A 24,239-nucleotide genomic window follows, 5' to 3' on the forward strand; every position below is an offset into this window, starting at 1 on the left:
TATAATGGAAAAAAAAGAAGAAGGAACGTTTACGATAATTGGAGATTTTAACGCGAGGACTGAACAAGAAGGTGGGAGGATAGAGGAAGAGGAGAAGGGAGGACGGGTGGGAGGGGGAAGAAGTTCGAAAAATAAGAAGATAGACAGAGAAGGGAGGTTGCTGGTAAATAGCTTAGAGGAGAGAGGATGGGAGATATTCAATGGAAATGTGAGAGGAGATGAGAAAGGGGAGTTTACTTTCACGGGGGGAAAAAGAGATACGGTGATTGACTATGTAATAGAGGAAGGAGAAGTAAGAAAGAAGATAGAGAGCATGATAGTGGGGGATAGAGTGGACTCGGATCATCATCCCTTGGAAATAGTGTTAAGAAAGAGGAATAAGGAAGAAACAGAAGAAGAGGATGGAAAAAAAGAAGCAGGGGGTGTGGAACGAGGAAAAAGCAAAGAGGTTTATTGAAAAAATAGGAAAGGTGGAAGAAAAAGGGGAAGAGTTGAATAAGGAATGGGAAGAAATGGAAGCAAGAATAACAGAGGCAATAAAAGGAGTAGAGGAGGAGATGAAGGGAAATAAGAAGGGGAAGGTGGGATGGTGGGATAAGGAGTGTCAAGAAGTGAAGAAAAAGACAAGGAGAAAATTAAGGGATTAGAGGAAAGAAAGAGGGGAGAGCAGCGCTTACAAAGAAAAGAGAAAGGAGTTTAGGGAGCTGTGTAAGAGGAAGAAGGAAGAAGAAAACCAGAGATGGGAGAAAAAAATGGAGGGAGCAAGGAGAGAAGCGGAGGTATGGGAGATAGTAAATAAGGAGAGGAAAAAAGGGAAGGAATTGAGGAAGGAATAGAAAAGGAAGAATGGAAAGAACACTTTATGAAGTTGTTGGGAGGGGCAGAGGGGAGGGTAAAGATGGGGAAGGAAGGTAGAAGAGAGGAAAAGGAAGGAGAAAAGGAAAAGGAGATAAGCCTAGAAGAAATGAGGAGTTATAAGAAAGTTAAAAAATGGAAAGGCAATGGGAAGGGATGGGATTTCAGGCGAGGTATGGAAGCGAGGGGAAAAGAGTTGGAGAATTGGGCTTGGAAATATATCAACAGGATATGGAAGGAGGGAGGATGGCCGGAAAATTGGAAGGAGGGAATAATGGCGCCAATCGTAAAGAAAGGGGAAGGAAAAAGGGCGGAGGAGTACAAAGGGGTGACAATAATGCCGTCTTTATATAAGAATGAAATGAGAGAAAGCAGTTACTGGGAAGTGGAAGAGAAGAAGAAATGTAGGTTATGTGAACGTAGGGAGGAATCGTGGGAGCATGTATGGGAAGAATGTAGGAGATGGGAATCAGGAAATGGAAGTTGGCAGGAAGCGGTGGGATGGGTATTGGATGAGGAAGGAGGAGGAAAGGAATGGATGATAAAACTAGAGGGGGAAAGAATGAGAGGAAAAGGGGAGTCGGAGAAGTTAGAAAAAAGAGGATGGAAAAAAGAGGGAGTGTGCCAAATAGAGAAGAGTTGAGACGGGAAGGAAGAAGGCTGAAGGACGGAGTCGCGGCAGAAACAGAAGAAGAAGAAGAGAGATGAAGAGAATTACGGGGAGGGAGGGTAAACGTTTGTGAGGTCGCAAATGGCCAGGCATAGGGGAATTGAGTTTTTTGTAAGAGGTTTGGGGACGTTCCTCATAAAAACGCCTTGTAAACCCTGCGGAAAAATACAATAAATATCATACATACATATAATTCTTTAAAATTTGGTTAATCAGTTCTTGAGTTATATAAATTTTGGTAAGTTTGGCTGTTTTTTTAAACAGAAATTGGTAACCCTTTTATTATTAGCAACTTGTATTAATTCTATTATATTCTTCAGTTTTCTCTACCCCTATTTCATATATAATTCGTTAAGATTTGGTTAATTAGTTCTGGAGTTATAGAAACTTTGGTAAATTTGGCACATACACACACACATACATACATATATACGGGCATTTTTTTTAATGCAATATTTCGACGTTTTAGAACATAAGGAATATATTGGCGTCAAAAACTAAAAAAAAACAATTTTTTCTTTGGTTTTTTCTACCCCTATTTCATATATAATTTATTAACATTTGGTTGATTAGATCTAGTTTTATATACGATCAAAGGTCTATATACGAAGTTTATGAAAACAAAGCTTTCTCTATGAGGAAGCAATATATATATAATGAGATTACAGCACCTTTAGGGAAAACATTTAAGAACAATATCGTGCAATTAGAACCAAGATAAAAGTCTAGAAAAAAAGTTATATGTATCCAACTTTTATACATGCAAAAGCACATGCAGGTTGATATGATGAATAGTATTACGTGTAGCGAGAAATGGCGCAGCAATCGAACAAGGATAGATGTCATTTTGTTAGACAAAGACAGATATAGGGAAAACAAAATTATAAATGTTGACATTAACGACATTGAGGAAGTTCAGCCGTCACTTCAGCATCCCCTTAAATATCTGTATATATTGCGTTTCATGTGTCTATTGCGTTAAAGTTTTGTTAATCACACTGAGGATGGCCAGATAAAAACGTTTGTAAATTAATTGTTTATTAAATAACCTAACACGAACACCTTGTTACGGCTATGTGCCAGGTTTTTACGTTTGATTTTTAATCATTTGAGCCTTTTAAGATTATTCACGCGAATAAATGTATTACGATCTTAATCTTGATTCTAGAGCAAGCAATGCTAAAAAAAATGAAAAACAAATTTAGAGTGATTTTATAGCCCTGTAAAAAGATGTGATAATTATTTACAAATAAAAGAAAATAGAAAAGTGAAGAAGCTTGAAATTTTAATTCATTTTAAGATAGTTTGATTAGTAATTTTTAAAAAACTGATAATTACAGTAATTTAATTGTTCATAGAAAGCATAATAGATAAGATATGAAAAAATGTAATATATATAAATAAAAAAAAATTAAAAATGCTTATGTGACATAGATAACAATGACTTTACATATATCGGGTTAGCCAATAAGTCCGTGTGGTTTTTTGCCGATAGATGGCTTAGGCGCTCTGAGCATGACTAACGTCAGTTGAAATCTTAAAAACGCATAATAATTGTTCGATAGGCGATATTTCAACGTGGCAATATTAAAAAAAAAAAGAACAATTATATGTGTTTTGTATTATTGGCATCATTTGAAAGATGAATAATCGAAATGAACATTTTCGACATATTATGTTTTTTTATTTTGTAAAAGGCAATAATACGGAGCAAACATGTAAAAAGATATGTGCGGTGTATGGCGAGGATGCCGTGAAAGAACGTACATGCCGAAGTGGTTTGCGAGATTTCGTTCTGAAAATTTTTTTATCTAAGCGCACCACGCTCAGGCTAGCCAGTTGAGATCGACAGCGACAATGACGGTAAATTCGGATGTATATTGTGCCCAATTAGACAAATTAAATGCAGCCATCCACGAGAAGCATCCAGAATTGGTGAATCGTCTTTCATCACGACAACGCCAGGCCACACACATCATTGAAAACTCGGGAAAAATTATTGGAGCTGGGCTGGGATGTCATACCGCATCCTCCATATTCACCAGACTTTACCCCTTCAAATTATCACCTCTCTTTCGTTCCCTTTAGAATTCTTTGAATGAATAGCGCTTTGTTTCTGAGGAAGTCATCAAAAGGCACTTGTAACAGTTTTTCGTCAAGAAAGACAAGAAATTCTTTGAGCAAGGAATTATGAAGCTTTCCGAAAGATAGGAAAAGATAGTGGATCAAAACGGCCAATATATCGTTGAATAAAGATATTGCCTTCCATTAAAAAAATCGTCTTTTATTTATGTAAAACTATACAGACTTATTGGCCAACCTAATATTTATAATCATAGACGTATATATTAGACTGAATTGCTATTGAAGAGCTCTAGGCTGTAGGCAAGATCTAAAGAACAGAGATATGCTTATTGGGATGCTTATTTCCTTGTCTAATTGTATAATTGGTGGGGAGAAGGAAAAGTGAGGAGACAAGGAAAGTATCCTAGTAAGCATATATCTCTGTTCTTTAACCCTTCGTGGTCACACTTATCTACAGTTTTATAATAGTCACACCGAGGTCAAAATGACCCCAACGACTTTAATCGGCTACCATTTTTACAGTTTTCATTATTTCGACTTGAAAAAATTACTGAACCTTCTTGAAATATTGTAAAACCTGTTGTAATATTTATTTTGTTAATTATTTAATATTAACATATTGAAAAAATCGCAGTTAAAGTACATGAAAAATAACTTTTTACTAAAAAATTTGTAACTTTTTAAGTTATTGATATTTTTGACACGAAAAGGGTTAAATCTTTCCCAGACAGCATATAAAATTAAAAGATAACAAAAAAATGTCTTTTTATAGCCTTTTCGGCTAAGCTAAAGATGACTAAAAGATGTCTAATATCGGATGTCTATTAGTCATTTTATAAGTTTTGGCTATAAGACGACATTTAGTGGGGACATAAGTAATCTTTTAGTCGACTTTAAGTTTTAACGAAAAGATATTTGTGCAGAAAAATTGTCATTTTTTAGTCATCTTTTAGATATTTGTGCTCTCTGGTGTCTACAGCTCTTCAATGACAATTAATGTTCAGTCTATTATACACGTCTATGTTTCTAATAATATATTTTTAAGTAAGATAAGATAAGAAGTAAAGCAAGAATTCTCTTTTATCTGATATTAAGGTGATGCTGAAGTTGTCTGTTTTACCGACATTTCTTTGTTGTCACGTAGCGTTGTATTAATTTGACAGAATTTTAAAAATCCTTTTCCCGATTTGCAGTACATACATCAATAATTCAGGAAAACTCCGATTTGATATAGAAAACGAGAAAAAATTACAGAATTGCAGATTTCCTTACCTACTTTTATCCTAATATATGGCGTCTCAAGTTACAGCGATCGCTGTCAGCTCATCACATAAAATGTGCTTCATATAAGGTAAGCGGCCCAATTATAGGCACCTTTATAGCAGCGGCACTGATTTTCTATTATTTACGAACGCGATATATTGTTAAACCCCAAACATACTATTTTAACACGTGCATTAAAGCTTTCTGAGTAAGATTCACCTATATTTTTAGTTAAATCATTCAGTTCTAATAAATAAATAATTATTTTTATAATGCTCGTTACTGCCGGCGTTTTTGGCACTATCGAAGTGCTCTGCCGCACTTTATGGCACCAACGGGCCCAATTTTCGGCACTTCGAGACGTCACAGTTACTTAAATTGTCCTGCGTATAATTTTAGCTATAATAATCAATGTTTAATTACTAATTAGCTCTCTGGAAGGTATTATATTTTGCCAACCTCTATGCAAAAACTACATATAATATAAGATATATGAGATAAAATTAGCTACCTTCGATGAGTCCAAAGTCTCCATCACTTTTTTCTCTATCTGTGCTTACTCTGTTACAACAGATTTTTTATATATTACATTAAAATACAAAAAATAAGATAGGTGAAAATAAAACACAGAAAACAAACTTTATCTGTAGCGTAAAAAAAAAGTGTCAAAATGTGTTGAATAATTAATAAATTTCAAACAAACATAAAAATTCATTAGAATTATTTTTTTCATAAAAAATGTTTTTTATTATAAATTTTCGAGTTACAAGTATCAATAAATCTACCTCAATTTCTAGAATAATAAAGCAAAATTGATGATGCAACATATTACAAACTCTGTGCCAAAAAGTGAAACATAACCTTCATTACGTGACGCACTTCTTGGCATCGGGAATTTAAGGGAAAAACTAACATACAGATAAACTATTACTTATCTAATCGATAATGTGATTCGTGCTGAACATGTTCATATAACCATTATGACGTTTTAATACTTACATAATACTAAAAATCAGCAGTTTGACGTTCGCTACCACTAAGGTGTGTCACCTAGGAATGCCCTTCGGGAGCCACTGAAACGCGCGAGTCGCCCCATTCACTGTCGGTAATTTAAGTATGAAAAATTAAAAAAAAAGTGTTTATGCAATAATCAACAGTAAAAAACGCTTTTTAATTTGCTTGTAATTTTTTTAATATTTGACGAAAACTTTATTTATTACAAATATAAATGTACCGTCGGTGCCGGAAACTAGGACAGTGCCTGTAACTGGGCCGTTTACCTTAAAAGATATACCATTGATACGAACGTGAAAACGAGTTTTTCTGAATTGCACAACAAGAAAAACATCGATAAACCGTCCAAATCGAGATTAGAATAAAGTGTAATATAAGAGTATATATTTATAGTGTATATGACGATTCGTGCGTATGTGTGCATGCAATGTAGACGCTATCCTTGTCTATATTCTTGTTTATACATAAGTATATATAGGTTGATAACTGTTGTGTGATTACGTATGTTCGAATAGCCGCGCGTATTAGAGTTGCGGCGCCACTACAGGCGCGACCAATGAGTAGCGTAGGGCAGCGTTCGTAGGTTGGTACCTCGCCGATTACCGCGCGGTAGAACAGAGACTTCCGGTAGGCTCACGAGCGAAGACACACGTCGTGCATGCTATTCCGAGATTGTACGCGCCAGAAAATAAAGAAAGTGTTTAGAAGCATCTTCTGGCCTTTATTACCAGCATCCTACACTACAATAACATAGAAAATGGTAATTTTGTCGGTTATACAGACGGCTCCAGCATCACCTTAACATTGATTAAATACATATTTACAAAAAATATTTCAATATAGGCCATGCAAATAACCATCACCTCCTATAAACGAATATTGCTTATATATACTCGTAAAAATATTCAAATATAAAATATAGATCATCATATATAGATCATTTTATACATTATATATCTTACTATTGATATTTTTAGATTGTAAGGCAATTACAAATTATTTAAAAATATATTACTTGCGTGATATATTAACACTTTTAGTCTTCAAATAAAATTGAATGTTAAATAAAGAAATGTTTTGTTATACTCTTTTTTTTCTTTCTTCTCTCTCTCTTTCTCTTTTCTCCTCTCTATATTATTAAAAAAAAACCGTTTAATCTATAAATAAGATGGACAAATTTAAGTTTTAAAATAGAAATAAAGAATTTTAAATAGACTAAAACAGAAATTATTTCCGGCATAACTTTTTAAATATTAGATGATCTTTTAGTATTAAGATATTAATAATCAATGTTAATAATTTTGGTAATTATGCAGTATAGGGGAAGCACCTCCGATGACCTTGACCTTGACATAACACACACACACACACACACCCACACACCCACGCACGCACGCACGCACGCACGCACGCACGCACGCACGCACGCACGCACGCACGCACGCACGCACGCACGCACGCACGCACGCACGCACGCACGCACGCACGCACGCACGCACGCACGCACGCACGCACGCACGCACGCACGCACGCACGCACGCACGCACGCACGCACGCACGCACGCACGCACGCACGCACGCACGCACGCACGCACGCACGCACGCACGCACGCACGCACGCACGCACGCACGCACGCACGCACGCACGCACGCACGCACGCACGCACACACCCCGCCGGTAGGCAGCGTTGACCTCGCTTTACAACTTAAAGTACATGCTAAGTTGTAAAGCGAAATTATAAAACACATGCATGGAGGGGTGCAAAGGAGCTTACATGCGTGAGCGCACGTGAACAGAAAGGCTTTTTTCCCCTGCATTTCCCCCCCCCCATGCACGTACTTTATAATTTTGTTTTACAACGTAAATAAAAAGCTACATTATGTTAACAATAAGAATTTAATTTAATAAAAAAAATCTTGATTTTATTTGTTAACAGTCACAAAGTCCGAATTAAGCCACACCTAGGATTGACTAGTCAAAGTCCGAAGTGATTGTTCTTAGTTTCTAACTTTGACCAGCCGTATTAGTTATTCCTAGGATTGACTAGTCAAAAGCCGAAACGCAAAACTTATTTCGGGCTTTGACCAAGACGTTTGGTCGTTCCCCAGGATTGACTAGTCAATCCTAGGAATGCCCGCGTTTCGGGCTTTGACTATAACATATATACATTTGAAGATGCTGTAATAAGACATGAGACTGATATAATTAAAAATCTGCAGGAGGGACAATGAGAGTAAAAATAGATGAAGTTAGTAGTACAACATGCACCTGTAATTAATTCACCATACGACTCTCCCTTATCTATATCCGTATTTCTTGCATAACCAGTGCAATTTCCCGTCACAATTTGTTCCCAGTTCTTTTCTGTAATACTGAAAGATGTTAGATTTCGTGCGGGAACGTTGAGGTTCAAAGCATGCGCGATATCCTCTGGAGGCAAAGTGAGATATCGTCTCTGTCTCTTCAAAATATCCATCTCGAAGTCATCCGACTTAGATTGGCTCCGAACCACCCTCGTCCGTTTAGCATTCCTCACGCCGCTTGATTCTTCGTTGTGATAATTTTGACGTTTCTCGCATAGTTGAACGATATTTTCCGTAACGACACGTTTTGTGATATCATTTAAAGCACTGTCTTCTCTTATAGCATCAAGACGCTCGCATTTTGGTATGGTGGAGATTACTGTGCACATTTTTTTGTCTTTCTCAGAATCGTTTTTCTCCCCTGCGCCGCACGTCATATCTTTTGGATGCAACAGTTTCAATCGTTCGCTTCTCGGTTCAGTCATACGATCCAGTTTGATCACACTCTTTTTTAGAGAGCTGTCGTCCAATGTCATCCGTGAATTGTCACGTTGGTTCTCATTTTCATTACACGAATCAATATTTTTGGATTTTATTTTGTTATCTTGTTCTAAAGAATTATTTTTATCTTTTTTGGAGATAATATTGCATTTAAATGATAACGATTTCGCTGGAGATACATTTAACTTTATGGAATCAAGCACGGTAGGTTTTTTATTCCTTAAATATAGGTTCAAATTTAATGATTCATGATTTTCTATGTTTTCGGCAATATCTAGTATTTTTTTCTCCCGACTAAATTTATCTTCACTCAAAAAATTTCCTTTGGATTTCGAATGAGCTTCTTCTTCTGAATCAATTAGTTTCACACATTTTTGTGTATTAAAATTGCTTTTTACTTCATAATTTGAATATCTACTTGATTTTAAAGACGTATCATCTTTGGCTGTGATATTGTTAATAGTTTCTGGTACCTTCTTCTGATTTATCTGATCTTCATTGAAAGATGCACAGTCGTCTTTCGATTTTGAACATATCTTTTCTGGCTCAAATGTAGCAATACTATATTCATTCAATGAAGACGAATCATCGAGAACTGAAGTGCTGCAGCATATTTTATTAACGTGTTCGGAATTTATACGTTTGTGTAATAAAACATTTGCGTTATCGCGTTTTATGCTTAAAGTTCTAGGCGGTGCCAAGGGCGGAGTTACTTTATGCTTAGGTATCTTCAGAGATTCCGAAGCGCTAAGTTTACTCGAGTTAATCTTTCGAGGCTTGGGAAGGGGTGGATATCCTCCAACTAGTTTGAATAAAGAAACAAAAAAACAACCATCACCGAAAAAATATAAGCTAGCAAAATATGAAACAAGCAAAAAAAAGAAAAATTCATCAAAGTGTATCCATGCCGATTGAAGCAAAAAGAAAGATCAGATATCGCCTAGGTGTAAATCCAAATAAAAGTGCAGAACCAAGTTTTAAACAAAGTTTTACTTCACGTTTTATTTATGTAACTTTAACATAATTTTTTAAATCGAGAAATGTTGATATTATTTTAAAAAGTATGAAAAAAGAACAATAAAGTAATAAAATTATATGTATTTTTTATAAATTTATTACAATTGGCAGCTCAAAATTAAATAAATAAAATCTTTTTAATGCATATACAAATCTTAAAAAAGATTAGCTAAAAATTTTATAAAAGTTTACTGAAAAGATGTGAATAAAAATGCGGTTAACTTAGCAAGCAAAATGCTAGCAGTATTCCAGCAAATCAGTAGCAGATTCGATCAGACAGATTTCAGTAGATTAGTATTATAACTATATTACTATAATTAAGTTTAGCTTGTGCTTTATCAGCAGAATAATTTCATGGATTGGCAGTAAAAATCAAGCAGAATCTTTCATTTTACATTTAAAAATGAAATACTTTTAATTTAAATAATTAGAAAATGTTTTTTAATTTCTGCCGCCAATTTGTGATAATATTCTGTTATCCGATTTTATTACACACATTTCTAGTAGCCCACAAAATTTGTAAAAGACACTATGTAAAATCTTTTTGAGAAATTTGGCTATCTAGGAACATATCTTGTGGTTCAAGTCGGTGAAGATAACATTTTTTAAATATGTATATAATGTATTTGTAGAAATTTTTGATTTTGGTAATTCTATTATAATCTTTATTTTAGTTCAATTAATTTAATTTAAAGTTTAAATATCAATTATACTTAAAGTTAAAAATTAGGTGCAAAGAAAGATGATATGCAGAAAAAACTCAAGGAGAAGTATATTCTAAAAAATGAAGAAAAACTAAAGATCAAATTTAGATTAATTCTAATAGAATGTCTAATTACATACAATTAGGTTTTAAACAAATTCGCCGATTTTATTCTCGAGGATCGAATTCAACTGCACTAAGAAACGATTCCAGCTTTCATTCGATTCTTGACGACTAACCAGACTAGGCGGTGGTGGTTCCAAAATACTTAACTTTCTCTTTTGCAATTTGTTTTCGGTATAATTTGTAATAGGCAATGTAGGTAACTTGTCGATGTCACTGGAAACGGATTCCGTAGCCTTCACTTGGATATCTAATGGTTTCGTAGAGATCGCGAATATTTGCAAGGTGCTCAAAGGCGGAGAGTACAAATTGTTTTCCGCATACTGCTCCGAACAATTACGAGATTTTTGATTTTCACTGGAAATTATGAAACTTACGTAGCACCTTGTCATACTTATCCTATCTAATTTTGGAGAGTAAGATGGAAATTCCAACAAACTCGGTGTTTTGAAATATTTTAAATTTAAACTAAGACTTTGTGTTGACATTATACTTGGTTTTTCGAAAAAACTCAATAATTTGATTTTTCTCGAAGTCATATCATTTTGAAAACTCATGCTACATACTGAGACTTTCTTACCATATTTACCGCGACAAATATAACTGCTGTTAAGTGATAATTTTGGATGGTATGTACTTTTTAGTACGTTACATTCCACGTTTTCTACGTTCAATTTTATGCCATCCAGATTTATCAATGTTTGTATTCTCGCTAGTTGCTTGTTCGTATAATCATATCCTCTCGTGTAAGCGTTGCCAGTTGCAAATGGGCAATATGGGCATTTGCTCAATCTATTCGCGAGAAGCTCATGATTGTCAAAAGAAATTGTTCCTCCGCGATATTCACGTGAGTTCAATTTTATCTTTCTAAAACCTTGAGAATTTTGACAAATTCGGGGTAGTTGACCTGTTATATCTCGGATATAAGTCTTGGTAGCGATACCAACTGAAATATTGTTCGCAAAGTTAATGCTTGTAGAATTATCATTTTGTGAGCAGCATTTTTGGATAGCAGCATGTAATCTGTTCCTCTCCAAAGTCTATGCTTTCTCGGATATAATGTAACACGGGAACTTTTTTCATTAACGTTTATACCTTCACCGACTTGGAGATCTTCTGAGGTTTTGGAATTACAGAACAAAGCGGCTAAATTACTGGCAGCATGTGCTAGCTTACCTCTCTTCGTTGCTACTCTAGCTTGCTCTACTTTCGGGGTGGCTTCTACAGGCGTGATCACTTCTGCTTTAACGACCTCAGAGTTAACCAAATCTGATTTAGAACGCGCCTCGGGATTCGCTTCAGTAGTACAATTCTGTTGAACGCCGCAATCAAACTTGCGCGGTGCAATTTCTAGCTCCAATTTGCGGTCTAACTGACGCATGGACTGCGCGTTGATGCCAATGTTGGAATTAACTTTTGGGCAGTCGATATCAGAGCTGGCTTTCGACAGAGCACCAATATCTGATGACGGTTTCGAAGGTTCTATATCGGATGTTAACGATTTCTCGGAATCGGTGATGCCTTCTAAAGCCTGTGTAGAAATGGCCAACGAAAGTGGTCTGGGCGTAGGCGGAGGAGGAGCTGCTCTCTTCTTTCGAAGACCTACGTAAATGATTTTTCGTTGACTTAAAATATTGTGCAAAACAATAATGTTTTTTATACATGTACACGCACCGGCATAAATGATGTCCCGCGGCGGCTAAATATGCGTGTGCTTACATACCCTTGCTGCCGAGGGACGTTATTTCTGCCGGTGCGTGTACATATAAAAATAAAATTCCGCTTGGTTGTGGATAATTATTTGAACAATAGGGAGAAAATGGACTTGGATAATTAATTAGCGAGCTTTAGATCATATAAATAAACATTAATATCTTTAATCCGATCTCTTGCCCCATATATTGTTCCATATACATGAACTCGAAAAAAACCAATATAAATTAATTTTGAATGTAATTGACTAAATTGTGTGATTAATTTAAAAATATTCACCATTGCAATATAAAAATGAATAAGCATAAAGTGACTTTAATGAATATTTTCAATCACCCTATCTTTCTTTTCTTTGCGATATGAGCACGCTAAGGTTTTATGTTCTATTTTAATTTTAAGTCCGTTTTATACGGCTCAGAATTTGCGTGAAATCACAAGTCACAAAAAATTTTTTATTAATTAAACATATGTATAGTAGCTTCAAAATTTTTATATTTTTTTATATTTTTTCTTCAAAATTTTTATATATTTCTGTGAAAAACACGAATAAAGTTTAGAATACTAGTTTTAGCTAAAAAATTGATACGTACGAAGCTCAAAAGTTATCCGCGCTATAATTACGTCTCCAGATCAGCTTCCATTGCAGCAGTAATCACAGAACATCACAGATTTTTTTGGCTTTGGCCTCTTTTAGACACGAGGGAAAAGTATGGAATAAGGCGAACCTGCACGCGGACTTTTTGCCAGCCAGCACTCACATTTTTCACTTTCCTGAGTTCAATTTTGCGAATTTCTTAAAAAAACAAACTGTGAAATATTCTTGAAAGATCTCGCTACCAGAATATGTAAAAAAATTAAATTTTTTGAAATTTCAAACTTTACCATCCGTCTTATCGGTTACTTTCTACCCTCGCGATTGAAATGAGACTTTGGGAAATGATTTAGGTACACAGGACAATTTAAAGTTAGTCAGATTTGCTGCAAAATTCCCAGGAGCACCAGAATTCAGAATCATTATTGGTAGCTTGATGGGGTCTCCCGACCAAACTAATAATATAATTGCATTTGCATATATTTCTATGGATAATGTTTCTGAATGTTTCCACAATTGCCCGTTTGCAGCAACTATAGCAGCGGCTCAGTGCAGTTTTGCTACTTTTCCACTTATTCGTTACACTATTGGAAAATTTGTGTTAAATATAACATAAATCACATGTCCCAAACGGTCCACTCAAATTTTTGTGTTAATTTAACATAATATGGATGTGTTAAATGGTAACACCGATACTATGTTCAAATATTTCAATAGAAAGGAAATTAATTCTGATCGTAATTTGAGGTTAATTATGTGTACAATTAACATAACTTTTATGTCGAAGTTAAGATTGTAAGATAAAATCAACATTCTTTTTCTGTAAATTTTTATTCCCAGTTCTGTTATAGAGTAAAATCAACACTCTTTTTCTGTAATTTTTAACATATTTAATAAATACGTTCAAATTGTGTTTTTTTAACATATTTTTTAAATTATTTTAATAATTTTATATTTTTAAGTTTAATATTAACATAGCAGGCATATGTTAAATCTACACATGTATGTGTTGATTATTTTACATAAAAATTTTAACAAAAACTTTTTTTAACAAAACTACAAAAATTTTCCAACGGTGTAATGTTTATTTTTATAAGGTAATATATAAATAAATAAATAAATATATACATATATATATATTTTTTCTACAAAATACTGTTTAATTTATTTTATTTTTTCTCATCTGCATTCATTACAAAATAATAGCTATTTAACTTTTCCAATTTTTTGGTTGTTGTTCTATATATTAATATTAATAGATAAAATTTCTCTAATAATTTCGTTAAAAAAATAAAGGTAGAAGCTCAAAGGAAGAGAGATGAGGTTTCAGAATTACAGTTTCAACTAGACTGTTAAAAAATATGTCATCTAAAGATAGGAAAATTATATCTACTAGGAGTTACCCTGTTTTTTTTGTGTAAATTATTTGAATTTATCTAAATATTCGCAATATCAGTATAAACTTCTCAACAACATGATTATAAATGCCACTTGAAATCAGCGATAAAAAGGATAAAATTCAAAGTCACATATTTTTGCAAAAAATGATTGAAGAGCGATGTTTGAAATATCGTTTTAGAGATTAAAGTCTCAGCTTTTGAATGCTGTGAAGCACGTTTTTCTGCAAAAATTTTACTACAAACGCTAATTTAAAGTAAACCTTGCAGAACAGACTAAACTTCAACATTGACTGCGTGCATGGAGAGAAAGAAAGAACTTCACCTATTTTGGGCTATCCGGGCCCAGCCATCGGTCATATAGGGGAGACCGGGGCTAAGCCGACACTATTTTTTCAAAGGCAATTTTTAATATTTAATTAACATTTTTAGGTAAATTTTTTCAATGGTATATATTTAAAGTGTTTCTTCAGGTGCAAAATTGATTCAGGAAGTTTTGCTGTACGTCGCTTTGTTTTGCCGCCAGGAAAGGAAAAGTGACGCAAAGACAAATTTTCAAATAAAAAATGTCGAGGTAAACTCGACACTTTGCCTGATCGACGCAATTTGATCTGGAACTTATTTTTTATTGTCTAAAACAAAATATACATTTGTTTATCGTGTATTTAAAAAGTACAAAAATTTGGAATTAAGTAAAACAATCATTGGAAATAATAAGAACAAAAATTTTTGAACATTCAATTATTTTCATTTGAACTCATGTCTGAAAAACAATTTATGCAAGTAAATTCGCGATTACACGTGCGCACACATTTGTCATGGGCCATATGCTGCATTACAAGCATCGTTTATTATTGGGAACCAATAAAACAACGTGTCGACTTAGCCCCTGTCGACTTAGCCCCGAACGTCGTTTTTTACTTTTGTTACTCCAAAAATCTAAAAACTTTGAAAATATGCAAAAATTATTATTGGATTCGTATAAAGCATCGAATTTCCCATCAAAATCACTTACCGGTAAATTTGCAAGAGTAAAGCTCGATGAAAGAGTAGACATTTTCGAGAGATCAGAAAAATTACTTTTTACTATCAAAAACGCTTATGTCGCGTTAAAAATTACACTATAACTCAGAATGTTACCAAATTCCGTTGATAATACTGGCACATAAAGACGCATTTACAGTAAGAAAGGCAAGTTTCTACGATAGATTTAAATTGGTAAAAAGCCTAGTGTCAAGTTTGCCCCGTTGTCGGCTTAGCCCCGGTCTCCCCTATAATTTTGTAGATAATAATGGTAGTATTAAAGAAAAAATAATTTTAAATTCTATGCAACTCCTGATGAAAGCAGCTTGAATTTCAATCATTTTTCCAGGTGTTATGAGAAAATAAAAATATACTGGGTAAAATTTAGAGGAAAATGCCTTATTATGAGACAGGATCCTAATATGAGATATGTTAAAAGGCCCTATATAGGCCCCATCTGTTGAACCCATCATGAAAAAACCCCACCATCTCATATTAGGATCCTATCTCATAATAGGGCGCTTTCCTCTACCAATGTTTAGAGTTTATGAAAGTTTTCGACATTTAGGGTTCTATAAGGGTTAGTATTGTTTGAGAGAAAAAGATATTAAGAAAAAAAACAAAATTTTTTAATCGATTACGTCTCTTGAAGGTAATTCCGGTGATAATTTGCCACATTGTTTTAATTAAATCAAAGTCAAAATGAATTCGTGTCACCTCTGTGGTAGAATAAAGAAACACGGTAGTATCTCGCGCCAAGACACGCGCAGCGCGAGACACACTAGCGGGTATATTTACGCAAATGCACGAATTTTATGTTCTATATACATATATGATTTTCTTGTACGGTTGCAATTTCTGACGTAAGAGTGCGCTGGCAATCAAGCCTAGCAGACGCATTGAGAGCGTAAGCGAGTGAGAGAGTGAGGGAGCGAGAAAGTGATAGAACGTGTGAGACAGTGAGAGAGTGAATTGAGTGAGTGACCAAGCAAAAGAGTGATGTATATTTATATATATATATTATTTATTACGCGGACGGATGAGTTTTTAATATATGTATGTACGTGTGCGCTCACAAAAATTGTCGCTCATGTGCCGTTTGTTTCTATAATTAATACTTAAAATATGATGATGTTAGTAAGTAAGGAAATGATAATTGAAACAATAATTTATAGATATATATTTCGCTTCTTACTTCATTTAGATCATATTATAGACCAGTCATATTAGACATCAAACCTTCCAATTAATCTTCTCCGGTTGCAACCATGAATCGCTTTGATTTGAGGTGCTATAAGTGGGATTTATTTTGCTTCGCAAAATTAACGGGAAATAAAAAGTTATTAACTGTGGTGTCTGCGAATGTGGATGTGCGCGCGCACACCATAGGCGTGTATATGAGTGCGAAGGTGTGAGTGAGCCGACGGGCCCAATCTAGTGAGCGTCGATAGAGCGCGGGCAATTACGCTACGGGCGGCTCGTGAACGAGCATCTCCACATGCGATCGGCGGGTCTCGGCCTGATATTGTAAATCTGTGTTATAAAGTATTGTCCCAGGTGAATACCGGTGTGCTTACTCACTTTTCAAACACCACATTAACAATATTATCAACAAAAAATGCAATTCTTTTTATTTTCTCTTAAATATCTCAAAAATTAAGTAAGATAGGGTAACTAACTATACATATTTTTTTTGTAGAGCATAAAATTATCTACAATAATGATTTGAACAATATTTATCGTAAAGTCAGTCGTTTAACTTGCACGCACCGTCAAACTTTGAGACTTGGATCCCAAAACCTTCAATCTCGTTATTTTTTCAATGTTGCAACAGTAATTTTTACCCGTTATTTAAAATGGATTTAAAAATTCCTAAAAATCACACATCATCTGAGAACAACAAAGAATACTTTTCATAGTGCAACCAATTTTTTAGACCCTTTTTCTTTAGTTTGTAACTAAGTAAACAAAACATTTTGACTTTTTGGAATAGTCTTAGATTTTCGCTGATTTCAGGCTTTAAAATTTATTTGAGAGGAATTTTATTATAGTGTTACGCCCGTGCTGTACGACCGTGCCGTGCGCTCATGCGAGTCGCCCCGTAGCAAAGAAGTCGCGAATCGTTCTTAGTGACGGCTGTTTACTAATTACGACAGTCAGATTTGGCTTTGGAATTCCGTCTCGTTAGGACGTGTTTGCCCGAGCTTCCTCTGTATCGAGCTTACAAATAAACGAGTTCCTTTTTTCCAAAACTGTGACGATTTTCTTTGAGTGAGTGCCGGAATACGCGTCGCGCGTGAGTAAGTGCGAGAAAGAGTGTTGTAGACGCGCGACGAGCGTAACAATAACAATATGCATCTAGCTTGTTGTGGACGAAATTTGCAACAAAAAGGACCCTTGTATTTTTTTGTACGACAAACGCTGATTTATTTATTGACGCGCAAAGTTATTCAATATTGCTCACAAGTCGGATAACGCTTAATTTTGTGCGTCAATAAAAAAATCAGCGTTTGTTATACGAAAAAATACAAGAGTCCTCTTTTATTGAAAATTTTGTCCGCAACAAGATGCATATGATAAATTTCGTCTGAAATGAATTTTAAGGCCTGAAAACGGCGAAAAACTAAGACAAAAGTGTGCAAGTAGAAACTTGCACATTGCTTCCTCATAGTTTTGAAGTGTGTAAGTAGAAATTTGCACATTGTTTTCTCATAGTTTTTAGGTGTGCAAGTAGAAACCTGCACATTGTTTCCTTATAGTTTTTAAGTGTCTAAGTAGAAACCTCCATATTGCTTCCTTATAGTTTTTAAGTGTGCAAGTAGAAGCCTTCGCTCACTAAGCTCCTCTATAACGAAGCCTGTATTTTATTCGATGTATAATTATTAGTATTTTATTGTTTTGGCTTCCTCATAGAGGAAGCTTTGTGATACATACATACATACATACGGACATTTTTTGTAATGCGATATTTTGACCTTTTACAACAATATGAACATATTGGCATAAAAAACTCCAAAACCGATCTCTTCTTTGGTTTCTTCTACCCCTATTTCATATATAATTAATTTAAATTTGGATGACTAGATCCAACTTTATACGCAAACAAAAATCCGTAAACGATTTCACGAAAACAAAGCTTCCTCTATGAGGAAGCAAAATAGTCCAAATATTCCAAATAGTCAAAATTTCTTGCTTACATATACATGTAGCTACAAACTAAAGAAAAATAATCTAAAAAATCGGTTGCACCATGAAAAGTATTCTTTGCAATTTTCAGACAATGTCTGATTTTTGGGGGATTTTTAATTCTATTTTAAATGACGGAAAAAAATTATCCGCGCAACATAAAAAAAACGACAAAATCGAGGGTTTTTGGGATCCGAGTCTTGGAGTTTGACGGCGCGTGCAAGCTAAACGACTGACTTGACAATAAATGTTGTTCAGATCATTATTGTAAATAATTTTACGTTCTACAAAAAAGGTACGTATAGTTAGTTACTTTATCTTGCTTAATTTTCGAGATATTTAAGAAAAGAAATAAAAAATCGCGTTTTTTGTTGATAATATTGTTAATAACTTTTTATTCCCCGTTAATTTTACAAAACAAAATAAATCCTACTTATAGTACCTCAAATCAATCCTTATTCGGCGAGCGGAGCGGGCGGTTGGCCCGAAGTTAAGAGGGCGAGTTAGGAGGTGTTTTTCGGCAGAAAGAAGGTCGGGGGGATGGAGTAGTGTGGTGGAGGTGGTGGAGGTGGTACGGAGGAGGACGAGGAAGTGGAGGAGACTCCGAGGAGGGTGTGGCTGGAGAATGGAGACCGAAAACCTCAAAGCAAGATTTGGAGGTTAGGATTTGGAGAAGGTAGAGGAAGGGTCAGGGACGTGAGAGGTGAAAGAGCGGCGGAAGGCGCGCGCTGTCGTGGGTCGTGAGTCACGGAGAGCGGCCCAAAGGCGGCGCGGCTGAAGCAAATGTAGATGGTGAGACCGAGACGGCGCTGGGTGTCGGAAGCTAAACGGATTAGCACCAATGCGGGACGTCGAGGCTGGTATCGGCGGAGCGCGCATGACTACGTATAACAAGGAGGAAAGCTGACGGTAGGAAGAACTAGAAGGCGGTTGGTGGTTGGAGATTGAGGAGGTGCAAGGGGGTGGAGTGAGGGAGAAACGGTGGAGGAAAGGGGAGAAAAGTGCAACCCGAACCGGAAAGAAGGAAGTAGCGGAGTAACTGGCCGGGGGCAAGAGAGGAAGGCTGCTGGTAGCCGCGGGGAGGAGCAGGAGAGAGGGGACGGAAAAGAGATGAGAGAGGAAGGAAGGACGGGGTTTAGCGGTGGAAGAACGACGGACGGGGGGTGATCGAGGGGAGGAAGACCGGGGTTGTGTCAGAGATTGAGGAATTGATAAGGGTGGACAGGGCGGGGGAAGATAAGAAGGAGACCGGGGAGTAGATACAAAAGTTACATGCAGCGGAAGCTGGGGCCCGAGGTAGCGGTGGCAGCGAAGAAGACAGGGCAGCATAGAGAGAAGTGGCGGAGGACCGAGACGGTGCCGGGTGCCAGATGCCGTGGGGGGTGGCATTGCGGCGGGACGTTGAGGCGACGGATAAAGAGGTGAGGGGTAAAGTGCGGAGGAAGCTGGTGGACAGGGCGGGGGAGGATAAGACGGAGAACGGGGGGTAGATGCAGGAATTACATGCAGCGGGAGCTGGGGCCCGAGGTAGTAATGGCAGCAAAGAATGATAGGACAGTATGGGGGGAGTGGCGGAGGACCAAGACGGCGCGGTGCCGGGTGCCAGATGCCGTAGGGGGTGGCACTGCGGCGGGACGTTGAGGCGACGGATAAAAAGGAGAAGGGTAAATTGCGGAGAAAGCTGCGTGTTGGAACGAGTAGGAGAGTACAGGGAAGGAAGGAGGAAGAGGCGGGAACCGTGGAGGGGGTGAAAGGAGAAGGAAGTGAGGAGGACAGGAAGGAGGTTACCCCTGGGTTAACAGAAGCGGGAGTGATGAGGAGGTGGGTAGCGGAGGAGCTGGAGGGTAAAATTTGTGTTAAATTTGTTAGAGGGCAAGGAGGGGAGGGAGGAAAAAGAGTGTAAAGGCCGTAATGGTCAAGTCGGGTTAAGAAGGAGGTATGATTGTAAAGGGTTGGGTACGTCCCTGGAAAACGCCAGTAGATTAAGTAGGTGGAGAGGAATGGCAAAATTTGTGTAAAATTCGTTAGAGGGCGTGGAGGGGAGGAAGGAAAAGAGTGTAATGGGCCGAAGGGTCAGGTCGGGTTAGGAAGGGGTATATTTTTTGTAAAGGGTTGGGTACGTCCTTGAAAAACGCCAGATGTAATGTAAGTGTATAAGAGAAAGGGAGTTACGTTGTAAAAGGTTTGGGATCGTTCCTTCGAAAAAAAACGCCTTTCAAAACCTGCAGGGAAAAGAAATAAAATTTATCTATCTATCTATCTATCTATCTATCTAGTACCTCAAATCAAAGCGATTCATGGTGGTTGCAATCTGGGAAGATTAATTGGAAGGTTTAACCCCCTAAATTTGTCTAAAATGACGGGCCTATTATGCTATTTACAACTTCAACATAGTATCTGTGTGTGATTGATATATTATATTCAATAAAACAAATTAATAATTCAACATATGTAATTGGTAATGCGAATACGTGGCTTAAACTTATTTAAAAAAATGTTTCGGGATAAAAATTTAAAGGATTACAATTAAAACAGACAACAGTTTGTGGTTTTAGTTAAAAAAGTAGAGAATACTCTTATAATTATGCTTTCTACTATTCTTTGCTTTAACAAAGATTATAGTTTTAAAATATATGACTGAATAAAGTTGTAAATAACATATAATCTAATAATAAAAAATGAAATATATATTTATAAATTATTATTTTTTTACTCACCGACATCGTGATATTTTAAATATTAATTATAAACAAATGGAATAAACAATGATTTTCTTCCTGAGAATCTTTTTTATAAAATACACAAAATTTACAAATTTTAAAGGAATCGGAGAGAATGTCGTTATACTACAAATTTACCTAAATTTTTGTTGAATTAGCAAATTAGTAATTAGTTGCAAAAAATTACTAATTACTTAAAAAATAATAATATTTAGGTAATAGTGAAGTACGCATTACTCACAAAATTGGTAATTTGTCAGAGAAAAACTTCTAGTTACGCGAAAATTAGTATTTAAATGGAAATGAATTAATCAATTTTTTTTGTTAATTAGTAATTAGTAGAAATAAATTCTTTATTATTAAAATAATTATAGTTTGTCAAAAATATAAATTACTTATGTCTCTTGATTTTAAAAGTTATTAATTAGTTTAATATATATAATTTAATTATTAAATTTATAAAAATGGTTAAAAATAATAATGTTAATGTTATATGTATATATATAGATATATTGTGACGTTGCGGCCCGCCGCTTCGTGGCAGCGCCCCGCCGCCGTTACAAGGCGCGAAAATTCGCGCCCAGGGACGAGCCAGAGAGGCGACGACGAGATCTTCAGAGGCCAAAATTTTCTATCATTTCCGCGTTTTAACTATTATTTTATTTTTATGTGTAATTATAATGCGCGCGGCGTCTCACCCACATCACGGCGAATCTTCGAAGGAGTATACCGATAACGAAAAGGGTCCGGGAGGACCGAGGACCAAGGAGGAGTGGCGAGAGCGGAAACTACAGGAATCACGGGCGGCGAGAAAGACCGCCGATAGCGGGGTTCCAGGCGCCTGGGGAAAACCCGGCCTCAGCAATCTGCCTCCACGAAATACGGGCCCGCGAGGTGACTGATCACCGCCCCAAGGTCGAACCGGAGGCACACCGGCTAGAACGAAGTCCAGTCCGCTGTCCAGGGACAAATTAAAGGAGTTGCTACGCCGCCGAGGGACCGTTGCGAGCCCCCGAAAGATCCCCGTGCGACGATCCTGCGTTACGATATCGCGCGAGCTTGCAAGCTCGCTCTCGATTGGTCGGCGCGCCCCTGCGGAAGGGGGTGCCGCATCGATTCCGCTATCGAGCAAATCTAGCGAGACACTCTCTGGTCGTCCGTCGGCGAGTCCGAACGTTCTTCTTAAGATACGCGATAGCCACTTCGAGTCGGGAGAATCTGTTACGCTGCGACGATCCTCCGTACGAGGTGACGGCGAGGAGCCCTACGAGGAGGCATCACATCGGTAAGGTTGCCCGCAGTACTTAATATTAAGATGTAAAGCCACAACGCCGCCCTCCGGTGCACGCTCTCGTCCGGGGAAAACGTTGTAACATCGCGACGCGTACGGTCCCTTGAGACCGCGTATCAAATGGCGATCGACAGCGAGAGCGAATAAGGACTTCGGGATGGTATCGTGGCCGCGGAATTGAGATAAAAACGCAATTGCGAGCCTTTGGAGATCGCGATAGATTCGTGGCGAAACCTGATAATGCGAGTCCGTTTCGTGTAATGTCCGCGCTCGTGGTTGCGTCTCGCGCCTCCCGTGTTCCGGCGTATCAAATTACCAAACATTGCTCTTGTGGAATGTCGTACGCGTCGGCACATCAATCGCGTTAATCGGCCGTTTGTGAGAGGCTAATTGCCTTAGAAAATCGTGCGTGTTAGGATAGTTATGTCCGGATGCGTTTTTTGGTGATTGCGTGTGAGAAGTAGTCGTGCTAGCGGGAGAGCGTTATTCGCGTGATTTACTCCGTTCTCGCGATAGACTCCGTGCCGTCGTGATTGCGTGTGATTATTACTCGCGGTAATTCCGCTTAGTTTTTCTGGCGTTCGTTCCAGATTTCCGCGCTTATTCGAGTATCTCGGTGTATTCTTCTGCGCGGTACGCAAATCACCGAAAACAGAGTAGTGTATTTTCCCGAATGACTTGCGTTAGGCTTAAGATAATTGGCGACAGAATTCTCGTGCGACTCCCGGCGTTGCGTTCACGCGCTCCGAGCGTGAGGTATCGTCCTCTCGCGATCTTTCCTGCGAGATCTTATTTTCTATTTCCTTGATTATTTCGTGTTTACTGTCGATGTTCCATATTAATTGTAAGTTTCGTCTTACCGTATTTCTCTGATCTAATCGCAGCGCCTTCTGCGCGTTTACTATACAATAACGTAGTACTTTGTTCATTCTGGCGTCCGCGCTATCATTATTTCTTTTTTGTTTTATTTCTGACGCTCGCGTGATTGATTATATGATTTATTTGATTGATCGAAGCCGAATCGGCTTTTATTGTTTCACGCGCGAATTACTAAAGAATAAATGTTATTTTGATTTGTTAATTGCTTGAGCTCGTAGCCTTATTTATGGCGTGTCACCCCGCCGAATATCGCGCCGCCCTTCATCACCCCCGCCCCCGCCCTTAGGTCGAGCTAGCCGATTTCTCGCACCTCCGCACGTTTCGTCTCGTGTCTCGTCTTGGTTTTCCTTCACGATTTCGTGGACGCGAATTTACACGCGTCTGGCGCCCAACAGCAAATTCGTTTCGCGGAAGTGTCGGAGGTGCGAGGGAATCGTCGGAGAGGCCTGTCACCTTTCTCTCCTCGTCCTCTTTTGATCCAGCACACGTCCCGGCGCTGTGCGGAAGTGCAAAAAGCCGTGACAATATATACCAACTTTTATTTTTTACAAGTATTCATATATGTGTATTTATATCTGTATAACATAGAAAATCGCAATAATAACATTAAATATAATAATAGTTATAATATTTATAATATTAAACTGTCTCCTATTTTTAAAATTAAATAAATACGTATCTATTAATTAAATACATATTTATTAAATATGTATTTAATTAATTTCATAAATATAGCCGGACATTGTTCTATATTATAACCATTATTATATTTAATATTATTATTGCAATTTTTTATATCATACAAATATAAATACACATATAAGTACATAAGTATATTTGTAAAAAATAAGATGTTGTGTATATATATATATATATATATATATATATATATATATATATATA

General features: G+C 36.8%; 1 protein-coding gene across 23 annotated transcripts in view; it reads right to left on the bottom strand.

Annotated features, from left to right (window-relative positions):
• LOC143903155 (uncharacterized) overlaps positions 1 to 24,239 on the bottom strand; it is a 368,826-nt gene that overhangs the window by 76,584 nt on the left and 268,003 nt on the right. For 19 of the 23 annotated variants that reach the window (XR_013258624.1, XM_077416615.1, XM_077416616.1 and 16 more), the window contains 2 exons: positions 11,712 to 12,137; positions 8,157 to 9,494 (listed from right to left, as the gene is read on the bottom strand). The exons of 2 other annotated variants lie outside the window; for them this stretch is intronic. Coding sequence is in view for 20 of the 21 variants with exons in the window: in XM_077416615.1 (XP_077272741.1) it covers positions 8,157 to 9,494; positions 11,712 to 12,137 (1,764 nt within the window). In the remaining variant the exon portion in view is untranslated. The remainder of the gene's footprint in view (positions 1 to 8,156; positions 9,495 to 11,711; positions 12,138 to 24,239) is intronic. 2 more of the 23 variants (XM_077416620.1, XM_077416619.1) reach the window with 1 other exon arrangement.

This window comes from Temnothorax americanus, unplaced genomic scaffold, assembly GCF_048541705.1.
Source record: "Temnothorax americanus isolate GAGA-0224 unplaced genomic scaffold, ASM4854170v1 Scaffold44, whole genome shotgun sequence".
Lineage (NCBI taxonomy): Eukaryota > Metazoa > Arthropoda > Insecta > Hymenoptera > Formicidae > Temnothorax > Temnothorax americanus.